Source organism: Emys orbicularis, chromosome 3, assembly GCF_028017835.1.
Source record: "Emys orbicularis isolate rEmyOrb1 chromosome 3, rEmyOrb1.hap1, whole genome shotgun sequence".
Taxonomy (NCBI): domain Eukaryota; kingdom Metazoa; phylum Chordata; order Testudines; family Emydidae; genus Emys; species Emys orbicularis.
The window spans coordinates 206334577-206346723 of NC_088685.1; the positions used below are offsets into that span (position 1 = coordinate 206334577).

At 44.5% G+C, this 12147-nt stretch overlaps 3 protein-coding genes across 3 annotated transcripts in view; 2 read left to right on the top strand and 1 right to left on the bottom strand.

Annotated features, from left to right (window-relative positions):
• Positions 1-4621, bottom strand: part of SLX4IP (SLX4 interacting protein) — a 124951-nt gene extending 120330 nt beyond the window's left edge. The window contains exon 1 of the mRNA XM_065401711.1: positions 4554-4621. The gene's annotated coding sequence lies outside the window, so the exon portion shown is untranslated. The remainder of the gene's footprint in view (positions 1-4553) is intronic.
• A 547-nt stretch (positions 4622-5168) lies between these two features.
• Positions 5169-9048, top strand: LOC135875865 (uncharacterized). The gene is made up of 2 exons (XM_065400923.1): positions 5169-5255; positions 8845-9048. Exon 2 carries the CDS (start codon positions 8857-8859, stop codon positions 9046-9048), a length of 192 nt encoding a protein of 63 aa, XP_065256995.1. The 5' UTR covers positions 5169-5255; positions 8845-8856.
• Positions 9049-11880: 2832 nt separating this feature from the next.
• On the top strand, positions 11881-12111 carry LOC135875866 (uncharacterized). Its single transcript, XM_065400925.1, has one exon. The coding sequence runs from the start codon at positions 11881-11883 to the stop codon at positions 12031-12033; it is 153 nt and encodes a 50-aa protein (XP_065256997.1). The 3' UTR covers positions 12034-12111.
• The last annotated feature ends 36 nt before the right edge of the window (positions 12112-12147 follow it).

The following is a 12147-nucleotide window of genomic DNA, read 5'->3' on the forward strand; positions in this document are numbered from 1 at the left end:
ACATCCCAGAATGATGTTTGCTTTTTTTGCAAGTGTTACACTGTTGATTGTTCAGCTCTGCCTGTGGACACTAGTGTAGACTCGTCTTAGAAGGGCTCAGGTGTGTTCACCATCTTGTCATCTACCCAGGCTCTGGATTTTTCAAACCCATAATTTCCAATCCACTCTGATCAGGGTTAAAAACAGTGATAAAAATGCTAAAGTCTTGTCCATACTACAGCTACTACTGATGGAGTTACAACTGTTGGGAATTACTGGTCTGAAAAAGAACCTAGAGTAAACATTTTATAATGTGGGTGTCACTTAAACTTATATTTTGATGTGTTATTAATGTTAACTGTGTAAAGTGCGAACAAAGAAATTTGGGGGGTAAATGCCAAGAGGGCAGGCAGCATGGGGGGTGGCAAGTTTTGGAGTGAATGCAAAGGGGCAGCTGGCAGCAATGGGAGTGGTGAGGTTTGGGGAGTGAATGCAAAGGGCACAAGCAGCACCAGCAATGAGGACTGGTTTGGGGTGAATGCAACGGTGGCAGGCAGGTAGCACTGGGGGTGGGGCGGTTTGGGAGTGAATGCGAAAGGGGCAGGAAGATTTAGGAAGAATGCAAAGGGGGCAGACAGCACTGGCAGTGGGGAAGGTGGGGGGTGAATTCAAAGGGGGTGGGGAAGTTTGGGGGAGTGAATGCAAAGGGGGAAGGCAGCACTAAGCGTGGGGCAGTTTGGGGGTGAATTAGGGTGACCAGACAGCAAATGTGAAAAATCGGGACGGGGGTTGGGGGTAATAGGAGCCTATAAAAGAAAAAGACCCAAAAATCAGGACTGTCCCTATAAAATTGGGACATCTGGTCATCCTAGGGCGAATGCAAAGGGGGCATGGAGATTTGGGATGAATGAAAAGGGGGCAGGCAGCACTAGGAAGGTGGGGAAGATTGGGGGTGAATGCAAAGGCAGAAGGGATGATGGAGGGGGTGAATGCAAAAGGGAAAGGCATAAGAACATAAGAATGGCCATACTTGGTCACCAGTATCCTGTCTTCGGACAGTCACCAATGCCAGGTGCTTCAGAAGGAATGAACAGAATAGGCAATTATCAAATGATCCACTCCCTGTTGTTCAGTTCAAACTTCTGGCAATCTAAAGCTAGGGGCACCCAGACCATGGGGTTGCATCCCCGAATATCGTAGCTTATAACCGTTGATGGACCTATCCTCCATGAATTTATCTAATTCTTTTTTTAACCCAGTTATAGTTTTGGCCTTCTCAATATCCCCTGGCAATGAGTTCCACAGCTTGACTGTGCATTGTGTGAAGAAGTACTTCCTTTTGTTTGTTTTAAACCTTCTGCCTATTAATTTCATTGGCTGACCCCTGGTTCTTGTGTTATGTGAAGGAGTAACACTTCCTTATTCACGTTCTTCCCCCCATTCATGATATTATAGCCCTTTATAACCCCCCTCCCCCATCTCTTTTCCAAGCTGAAAAGTCCTAGTCTTTTTAATCTTGATTCATGGTAGCTGTTCCATACCCTTACTCATTTTGAGATGGGACAACCAGAACTGAACACAGTATTCAATCTGAGGGCAAGCCATGGATTTATAAAGTGGCACTGTGATATTTATGTCTTATTATCTTAGGGTTACCATACGTCCGGATTTTCCTGGACATGTCCGGCTTTTTGGTCCTCAAATCCCCGTCTGGGGGGAATTGCCAAAAAGCCGAACATGTCAGGGAAAATGCTTTGCCGGCATCCCTGTCCCCTGCTTACCTTAGAGCAGCTCCGGCGGCGGCTGCTGCTGCTCCCCCCAAACACTTCAGCTCTGTGTAGCTGAAGAGCCGAGCTGCCCGAGCGCTACCGGGTTCACAGTTTGCCAGGCAGCCCCCAGACCTCCAGACCCTGCGCCCCCCGCCGGGCGCTTCCCCAGCGCAGCCGGAGCCCGGGAGGGGAAGTGCCCGGCCGGGGGCACAGGGTCTGGAGGTCTGGGGGCTGCCCGGCAAACCATGAAGCCGGTAGCGCTCGGGCAGCTGTTTCGCGTGGCTGGGAGGGAGGAGGAGGGGGAATGCGGGTCGCTCAGGGGAGGGGGCGGAGTTGGGGCAGGGACTTTTGGGAAGGGGTTGGAATGGGGGCGGAGTTGGGGCGGGGCTGGGGGCAGGGAAGGGGTGGAGTTGGGGCGGGGCCTGGGGTGGGGAAGGAGCAGGGCTGGGGCCCTGTGGAGTGTCCTCTTTTTTTAAATGTTTTAATATGGTAACCCTAATTATCTATCACTTTCCTAATGGTTCCTAACATTCTTAGCTTTTTCCCACTGCACATTGAGTGAATGTTTTCACAGAACTATCCACAATGACTGCAAGGTCTCTTTCTTGAGTGCTAACAGCTAATTTAGAACCCATCATTTTGTATAGACAGTTGGGATTATGTTTTCCAATGTGCATTACTTTGCATTTATCAACATTTAATATTATCTGCTATTTTGTTGCCCAGTCACCCAGTTTTGTGAGATCCCTTTGTAACTCCTCACAGTCTGCTTTGGACTTAACTATCCTGATATTGTCTGCAAATCTTGCCATCTTAGCATTTACCCCTTTTTCCAGATCATTTATGAATATGAATAAGGGTGCACTGGTCCCAGTACAGATCCCTAGGGGACCCCACTACAGTAACTCCTCACTTAAAGTCATCTGGGTTAACGTTGTTTCATTCTTATGTTGCTGATCAATTAGGGAACATGCTCGTTTAAAGTTGTGTAATGCTCCCTTCTAACGTCATTTGGCAGCCGTCTGCTTTGTCTACTGCTTGCAGGAAGAGCAGCCCATTGCTGCTAGCTGGTGGGGGCTTGGAACCAGGGTGGACCTGCAGCCCCCTATCAGCTCCCCACTCCCCTAAATTCCCTGTCCAGCAGCTGCCTGCAGTTCAGCTGTGTTCCTCCCCCCACTGCCATGTGCTGCTCCTGCCCTCTGCCTTAGAGCTGCTCCCTGAGACTCCTGCTTGCTGTGCAGGGGGGAGGGAAAGAAGAGGGGGGGGGTTAATGTCAGGATGTCCCCCTCCCTCCTGCACCCCACTTACCCCATCTTCCATAGAGCGGGGGGGGGACGGGACACCAGGACTCAAGACGGAGGGAGCTTGCAGCAGCTGCCCTCTCAGCAAGCTGATCTAATTAACAAGGCAGTGTACTTAAGGGAAATGCGCATATCTTCCCTCCATTCCTGCTGCCTTGTGTAGAGAGAGTTAATCCTTGAGGGCTCAGCCAATTGCTAGTTCATCATTTAGCAGTAAGGGAAATATCCCACCCTCTGACTCCTCCACCTCAACCAAGCTTCACAGTCATCATCACTGTGTACCAGTATTAAATTGTTTGTTTAAAACTTATACTCTGTGTGTGTATATATATATAAAATATAGTCTTTTGTCTGGTGAAATTTTTTTCCCTGGAACCTAGCCCCCTCATTTATATTAATTCTTATGGGGAAATTGGATTTGCTTAACATCGTTTCGCTTAAAGTCGCATTTTTCAGGAACATAACTACAACATTAAGCGAGGAGTTACTATATTTACCTTTCTCTCCTCTCTGAAAACTGACTATTTATTCATTCCCTTTGTTTCCTGTCTTTTAACCAGTTACCAATCCATGAGAGGGCTTTCCCTCTTAGCCCATGACTGCTTGCTTACTTTGTATCTGAGCCTTTGGCAAGGGACCTTGTCAAAGGCTTTCTGAAAGTCCAAGTACACTATATCAGGAGTTCTCAAACTGGGGGTTGGGACCCATCAGGGGGGTCATGAGGTTACTACATGGGGGGTTGTGAGCTGTCAACCTCCACCCCAAACCCCGCTTTGCCTCCAGTGTTTATAATGGTATTAAATATATTAAAAAGTGTTTTTAATTTATAAGGGGGGGTCACACTCAGAGACTTGCTATGTGAAAGGGGTTACACATAATAAAGTTTGAGAGCCACTGCACTATATCCACTGGATTCCCCCTTGTCAACCACCCTCCAAGAATTCTAATAGATTGGGAGGCATGATTTCCCTTTACAAAAGTCATGTTGACTCTTCCCCCAACAAATTGTGTTCATCTATATGTCTGATTATTCTAATTCAGATAGCACTGGGGGTGGGGTGGTTTGGGGGTGAATGCAAAGAGGGCAGGGAAGTTTGGGGGGTGGGTGAATACAAAGGGGACAAACAACACTAGCAATTAGGGAACATGCAGTGGGTTGGTTTGGGGGTGAATGCAAAGGGGAAAGCAGTGGAGTGGGCGGTTTGAAAGGGAATGCAAAGGGAGCAGAGACAGGTTGGGGGGTGAATGTAAGGGGTGGGTACCCAGGGGCGATGGATTGGCCATTCACTGCAGGGGCCAGGATTGAGCACTGAACACCAAGCAGTGGCAACAGCTGGGGAAGGGTGCGCTGAGCAGGACGAGAGCTGGAGGCGGGGGGGTCATCGGAGGCAGGGGCCCCTGGAGGTGTGCGGGGGAGCGGTGTTTATTTTGGGAGTAGATTATATTGCAGTAGAAACAGGGGCATATCCGCCCGATCTGAACGGGCCCGGGGGGGGATACTCACGCTCCAGCCCCTCCCCACACCGCGTGTGTCGCTCTCGCTCGCCTGCACCGGCTTCTCTGCCCCTATCCAAAATGGCTGCTGGATGGAGCCTCTCTGCCCCAATCCAATATGGCGTCTCCTTGCCTCAATCCAAAATGGCGACCAAACAACCCCAGACCTTTATTCCAGCTGGAATGGCAACACGCATGGACATCCGGGTGTTTCCCTTAGTGGCCCTGCGGTGTCACGTGACAACGAAAGATCGGTTCTTTGCTAAAAGCAAGGAGATTTGAGTTAACCACAATTAAATCGATTGGAAAGGGGTGGGGAGGCTTTGGGACGATAATTCCCCCTCGCGGGAGAAGCGGATTACAAAAAGCGTATGTAATTGGCCTTCCTCCGACCGTTAGGGTTTGGATTATATAGGTGCCTACACAGATGCCTGAGGGACCTGACGACATGTTTTTAACACGTCCCGTTGTCCGGGCATTTTCCTGAGTAAAAATCAGCTTGAAATCCCCGTTAGGATATTTCCGGGAGGAGAGTAGCTCTGGGGAATCAGACAGGCGTTTGACTAAGGCACCACCTCTCCCTAGCAAAGGACCTGCACCGGCTTCTCGGACTGGCCTTGACCCTGGGTTTCTCGCGCGCGGGCAGCAGGCGTTGGCGGCTGCCGGTTGGTCGCCCCGTGAGGGGGAGTTGGCGGGTGGTGTGTGAGTGGAGGTGAGGAGGATTTGGGGGGGCGAGCGGGGCTGATGCCTCCTGGGAATGGGTAGAGGGAACAGGGCTGCGGGTTAGGGGGAGGCGGCTGGTCCCCCCCCCCCCCTTGACTTGTTCGTAGGGGGCGGGCCGTGACCCGCACTCACACCTCGCTTGTTCGCTGGGGTCAGATCCTGCACCTGTGAAGTCCATGGGAGCAGGCCCTAAACCCGCCATTCACAGAAGGGGTCACCAGCTCCTCTGCTCTGACCCCCTGTGTGTGTCACGGGCCGCCCGCTGAACCTGACACGGGACGAGGCTGTTAGGGGCCACGGGCAGAGAATAGGAGGGACCAGGCTCACCAGTGTCCCAACACCCCACCCCCCCCATGGCAGGGAAATGATTCAGTGAGATATGTGCAGAATGATACTGGCAGATTACCTACGTGTGCTGCAGAGAAAGGCAGAAAAGCCCCAAGGTCCCTGCCAATCTGGGGGAAAATCCTTTTCTGACCCCTCATAGGGAGATCAGCTGGAGCATAAGCCCATGCGCAAGAGCCAGCCAGGCAAGCACCTGAAAACGAGAGAAAACATGGAGTCACCTCAAAGCCCCAGTGGTGTCCCAACTCCCAGTCCTAGGAGCCACCCACCTGTAGGACTGCATGGCCTCTATTACTGCAGCATATGCAATATCCTGTCGGGTCTTTGGTTTTTTTTTTTCTTTCCCACACCTGAGCTGCAGTCCCTAGACAGTGGGGTTATAGAGAACCTGTGTGCCTGAGGCCAAAATCCAACCCAGGTCTCCTGAATCCCAGTCCAGTGCCTTTTGCAAACCACTAGATTGTAACCCCCCTCGAGATTCAAAAAAGGCATTCGGGTCACTAGGTATTGATAGTTTTGTTACAATCTAAAGCAAAGAAAATCTTGCATGCACGCACTGCTCACTGTATGCCCCTTAGTGTCAAGTATTCTGTGGCAAGCTCCCAAAACACACTGTCAAGAAGGGTTGCTAAACTACAAGGATTTAGAAACACTGCCCTTCCTTCCCCCTCCCTGCCTTTTTGAGTTTACAACAGCATTTCCCACATTAGTAGAGCTGGTTAATTTTTATCACGTTTTGAAATGCTATGGAGGAGGGGGAATTGAGAAATTGTTGGATTATTTTTAATCAGCTCTAGTCATGATGATAATATTTAGCTCTCATCTGTTGCTTGTCATGTATAGATTTCAGTGTTTTACAGAGGAGGTATTTATCAGCACCAGATCCTTCTACCGCACAGACATACTTATAGTGTTAGGAAGACTAACTCTATACCTGAGCAATTCTCAGAGCCCTTCATAATGCAAACTGTGGTTTAGAACAGCTCTACATTATAAACTTTTGCCCAGATAGCAATGTTGATTGGGGTGTATTTTTGTGTGTGTGACATTTCTATAGTTGCAAAAGTCCTGCGGTAGATACAATTATAGGACTGTATAGCTTATTTTGCTTGCCAAATTGATATAAGCTGTACTGGCAAACGTACTTCTTTCCTGCATCTACTCTAGGAGGGTTTGCAGCAATAGCTATTCCAGCAGACCTTTTCAAATGTAGATCTGGCCTTACAGTGTTTCAAGGTATTTGAAAATATTAGGACTTTGTGGGGGAAAGATCTGACTAGTTCTAGGGGTCAGGCTTATTTTATAACAGCCCTTCAAAAATCTTTCTACTCCAGAAGAGTTGCTGCTTACCTCTCCCCCTACTTTCTTTCCACCCTCCCACTCAACCCTCACCCCAAAACCACACCCAGAAAACTTGGAGGATGGTTGGGTGCGAGTGAGAGAAGTATGGAACAGGTTTTTGTGGTGGGAAGGGATTGCTAGGGAGCGTCCGCCATGCAGACCCTAGCACACTCTCATTCAGTCAGGTACATCTGCTCCTGTCCCCATGTGGCCCTGCATCCTCTCCCCCATCCCCATGAATCCTTGCACCCTCACTCACCCACTCCTTCCCCCATATGCCCCTGTGTCCCCACTCCCTCCATGTGTCCCTGCACCTTCTTTCCCCTGTCCCCGTGTGTCCTTGCACCCCAAATCCCATTCAGCCCCCGCCCCAGTCTGTTCCCCCCAGCCCTTTTGAACCCGAGTCTGCCCCTCCCCCTGTAACCCCATGTACCCCATGCTGTCTTTCCCACCATATCCCATGCCTCCTGACCTGGCCCCACAGGCAGGGTGCTGTGAGGAATGCAGCCTCTTTCTCTTCCCTGTCCTCAGCTGGGGCTACTCCTGCCTGGGAGTGGCTGCTCTGTTCTGGTGCAACAGTGGCTCCTGATGGGTGAAAGGAGTAACTGAAGCACCTTTCTGGCAGAATGTATTTTCTGTGGGGAAAAAAATCTGCGTGGCACATGAATTCTGTGCATCCGCAGTGGCGCAGAATTCCCCCAGGAGTAAATATAGCACAAGACGCTTGTATTACTAAAGATAATGAGACCCTGACCGTGAGCTTAAAATCTGGGTTCTTATCAATAGTAGGACTTCCTGTGGGTATAGGAGTGTTTTGCTTGGTGGGGAAGGAGAAGTATTCACTAAAACTTATAAAAGGATGCAGTAAAATATATTCTGGTTAACAATACCATTCAGATAGGTGTTGAAGCTTTTGGTTTTGCAGCAGAATATGTTAATGGTTGGGAATCCCCTTGAAAGGGGCAGGGATGAGGCTAGCATATATGCTCTTGTGAACTAAGCATGGGGTTGGGCAACTGGAGACCTGGATTTTATTTCTGACTGCCACTGAGGTGCAGTGATACTTGGGGGAAGTCACTTAGGATGTGTCTTCACTGCAAAGAAAACCAAAACCTTAGCAGCCAGTCCTGGAGTGTGAATCAAGTGATTTGGGCTTATACTATGCAGGTAAAAATAGCTATGTAGATATTCCCACAGAGGCTCTGAGACCCATCCCCTTCACCAGGTTTCAGAGCCCAAACGGGAATATGTACACAGCTATTTTGTACCCCCATAGCATGAGCCCAAGTCAGTTGACCCAGCTGTTGGGGTTGTGGTTTTTTTGTTTGTTTGTTTGTTTTTTTGTAGTGTAGACATACTTTTAGCATCTGTTACCATGATCTTGCAACGCTTACATGGGTGTGTATGTGTTTGCAGAATTGAGGCCAATGTGCCTGTTTCTTCCTTTGTAAAACCATTGAAAAGCGTTTTGAGATTTATCAATGATAAGTGCAAAGTCTTATGATCGTTGCAGATCTTACAGCATTGTATATCCTTTCAGTCTTCTTTGAAAAAGAAAAAAGTTTTACACGCAAAACTGGTATAGTTAAAGCAGCAAAACCCCAACAAAGTGGAAGTAATTATACCAGTATAGCTTATAACTTCATGGGAAACAAGTACAGCAATTAGCATTTCTTTTTAGGTATCTGAACTGAGGTTATTTTTAAAGACAATTTTAAAGTTCACTAAGCAAGGCTTCCTTCTGTCACTTTTTGTTCTTAATCATTTGGCATGCTGCAATATAATTAAAAATGTTAACATTCAGGTTTGGCTGTACTGTGCTATTATAGTGGTTGGAGAGAAATATTTCTTGGAACATGTTTAAAATAAAATGATCAACTGTCTTTACATAGGTAGATGCCAGTATGGGCCTTAAAACCATCTGGAAGGACTACAAAGTTTTGATTGTTATGGGAACTAGCCTTGGGCTGATACACTGGGGGTGGTTTAACATCAAGTCCAATTCTATGTTCCAAACAAAAAGAGAGGATTATGTACCAGAACCTGGCATTGTGACATATGTGATGCAACATGAAAGTCAAAAAAAAGGAAAATAACAGTAGTACTATATATAAAAGGTAAGTTCCCTACTTAGCCAGACTGAAATACTTAATGTAGTATATAATTCATGTGATAATCAATTTTCTAACAATTATGATCTTGTTATAGAAAACCTTTTAGCCTTTTCTTTCTGTTTAATTTTTCTGAAAGTGAGTTAACCCTACCGTTATGTACTGAATACACCACATAGCAGGAGTTAGAAGGCAATTCAATACATAAATTACTCTATACCTTTTTCTTGTGTACAGCTCCCATTCTGCTATTACACTCCAAAATCCATCAGTCTTTGTTTTCAAAACTGCAGCTAAATCCTGCTAGACTATAAGTGTTCAGCTAAGTGACTTTTATTATATGGCTTCAAGTTATTTTATTATCTTAAAAAGGCTTTTCAAGTCCATCTAATAAACATGTGCAAATCCAAGAGGGTCAACTCTACCAGCAAACATGGCTGTCACATTGTAACTTCATAAAATAATGTGTTATGCAAGTTACAGTAGAATAGAGCTAGCCATTAGTACTTTGGAGGAAAATGAAGACCAAACAAATATGTTTAGAAAAACTTGTGCAGGAGATGTCTAGATAACATAGTGATGTTATATAAAAGCATAGGTAGGTATAGATACTATTGTTTTTAAGGACTTTTGGCACATAACTAAAGCACTTCATTGTTTCTGAAAAACTTTATAAGTCACCTTTAACTATAAACCCAGATATATAGGGTAAAATCCTGGTTTAATGAAGTTAATGGTAAAACTCCCATTGACTACAGTGAGGCCAGGATTCCCCACTCATAGAATCAGTCCTTTCCCACTCCAGAATAGTATTTAAATTCTTACTAAGTAGGAATAAGTGAGAGATACTATTAAAGAAGTAACATTATCAGTGTTGTTATCTTAGTGATAATTAAATGTTTTAAAATGAATGTATCACTTAATCTCAACTCACAGCACAGTATATTTAAAATCCATATATTTAACATCTTGCGCAACAATTTAATTACAAAAACAACAAGGAGTCCAGTGGCACCTTAAAGACTAACAGATTTATTTGGGCAAAATTTTTCATGGGTAAAAAACCTCACTTCTTCAGATGCACGAAAGCTTATGCCCAAATAAATGTTAGTCTTTAAGGTGCCACCGGACTCCTTTTTATTTTTGTGGATACAGACTAACACGGCTACCTCCTGATACTTGACACCAATTTAATTACATAATTTTAGTCTGAATTATTTTTATTACTGGCTTGGTATTTTGTTTTCCACCAGTTTGATGTGATTTAAGGATTTAAACATGTCTTGAACAAGGTTTCAGAAGTGTAAGCCACTGAGTGCTAAAATGGTGGATGATTACAATAGCTCAAAGAATATTAATTTTAAATTTAAAAATAACCTCTTTAATCTTTGAAGTATTTAGAAGTGAGCTGAGAAAAGTGTGTAAATTTAAACATGTCAAGACGTCACAGGGCTACAAGTTAAAGGGCCATTCTATGCCCCCCGCCCCCATAAAAAAGGGAATGAGTTCCTAGACTTCTGAACACAAGAAATCATTTTGTTTTGAAGTGATTGCACATGCAGGGAGGTTGGTATTAATGCACTAGCTTCTTATCTGTATAGATCTAAAGTAAAATGAGGTTATCTAAACCAATATAGACTAATATTTTCACACAATCTGTTACAGTTGGTAAGGGCCTGCTCTTTGAAGACTTGGGTAAAATGGCATGGATATTACAAGTCATCATTGAAGAGGTTAACTGGCAGAAATGCATGTGTTTGAGCAGTGCCTTCCCACACTATATTTAACTGTAGCAGGTTTACTCATCTTAGTTAAAAAGTAGGGCTTTCGATTAATTGAAGTTAACTCAAAAAAATTAATTGCAATTAAAAAAATTAATCGCAGTTTTAATTACACAGTTAAACAATAGAATACTAATTGAAATTTATTAAATATTTTGGATGTTTTTCTATATTTTCGTATGTATTGTATTCTGTGTTGTAATTGAAATCAGTGTATATTATTATTATAAATATTTGCACTGTAAAAATGATAAACACAAAAAATAGTATTTTTCAGTTCACCTCATACAAGTATTGTAGAGCAGTCTCTTTGTCCTGAAAGTGCAACTTACAAATGTAGAATTTTTGTTACATAACTGCACTCAAAAACAAAACAGTGTAAAACTTCAGAGCCTACAAGTCCACTCAGTCCTACTTCTTGTTCAGCCAATTGCTAAGACAAACAAATTTGTTTAATTTACAGGAGATAATGCTGCACTCTTTGTATTTACAGTGTCACCAAAAAGTGAGAGCTGGCATTGCAAGGTATTTACATGCCAGATATGCTAAACATTTGTATGCCCCTTAATGCTTCGGCCACCATTCCAGAGGACATGCTTCCATGTTGATGACGCTCATTAAAAAAGTGTTAATTAAATTTGTGACTGAATTTTTTGGGGGAGAATTGTGTGTCCCCTGCTCTGTTTTACCCGCATTCTGCCATATATTTCATGTTATAGCAGTCTTGGATGATGACCCACCACATGTTGACAGTCCTATTAAAAAGTACTACAGTTAAGTGTTTGTGTGTGCACGCAAACACACTGTGTTTGGGGAAAAATAAAGGTGCCAAATTAGTGGTCTTGCCTTAAATCAATGCTGATTTGCTCAGTTATTGACTATTGACATAGATACAATCTGATTTCTCAGAAGAGACAGTCAGAGTCACTATACAATATATTGTATAAAAGGTTATACTAATATCCTGTTACTTCTTTATTGTAGGTATAATTAACCTTGAAAGTTTGCATCTGCAATCTTACCATCAAAAGAAAAGATGAGAAAAACGAGCTGGATTAAAAAGAACTGGCTGCTTGTGGCAGGACTTTCATTTCTGGGTGTCCATCTTGGTACATATTTTATACAAAGAGCTGCAAAGAACTCTGCTAAATCAGCCTTGGAAATTAAGCAAAAGGATCTTGGAGAATGAAGTAATTTTCTGCAATCATCACATATTAATTTATCACTTATAGTTGTATAATTTGTTAAATATTAAACTATGAACAGCTACATGGACATAGTTGTCATTCTGTATGCAAGGTTT

Excerpts from the sequence above, each read along its gene's own strand:
- LOC135875865 (XM_065400923.1), top strand. The coding sequence starts at position 8,857 with ATGGGCCTTAAAACCATCTGGAAGGACTACAAAGTTTTGATTGTTATG.
- LOC135875866 (XM_065400925.1), top strand. The coding sequence starts at position 11,881 with ATGAGAAAAACGAGCTGGATTAAAAAGAACTGGCTGCTTGTGGCAGGA.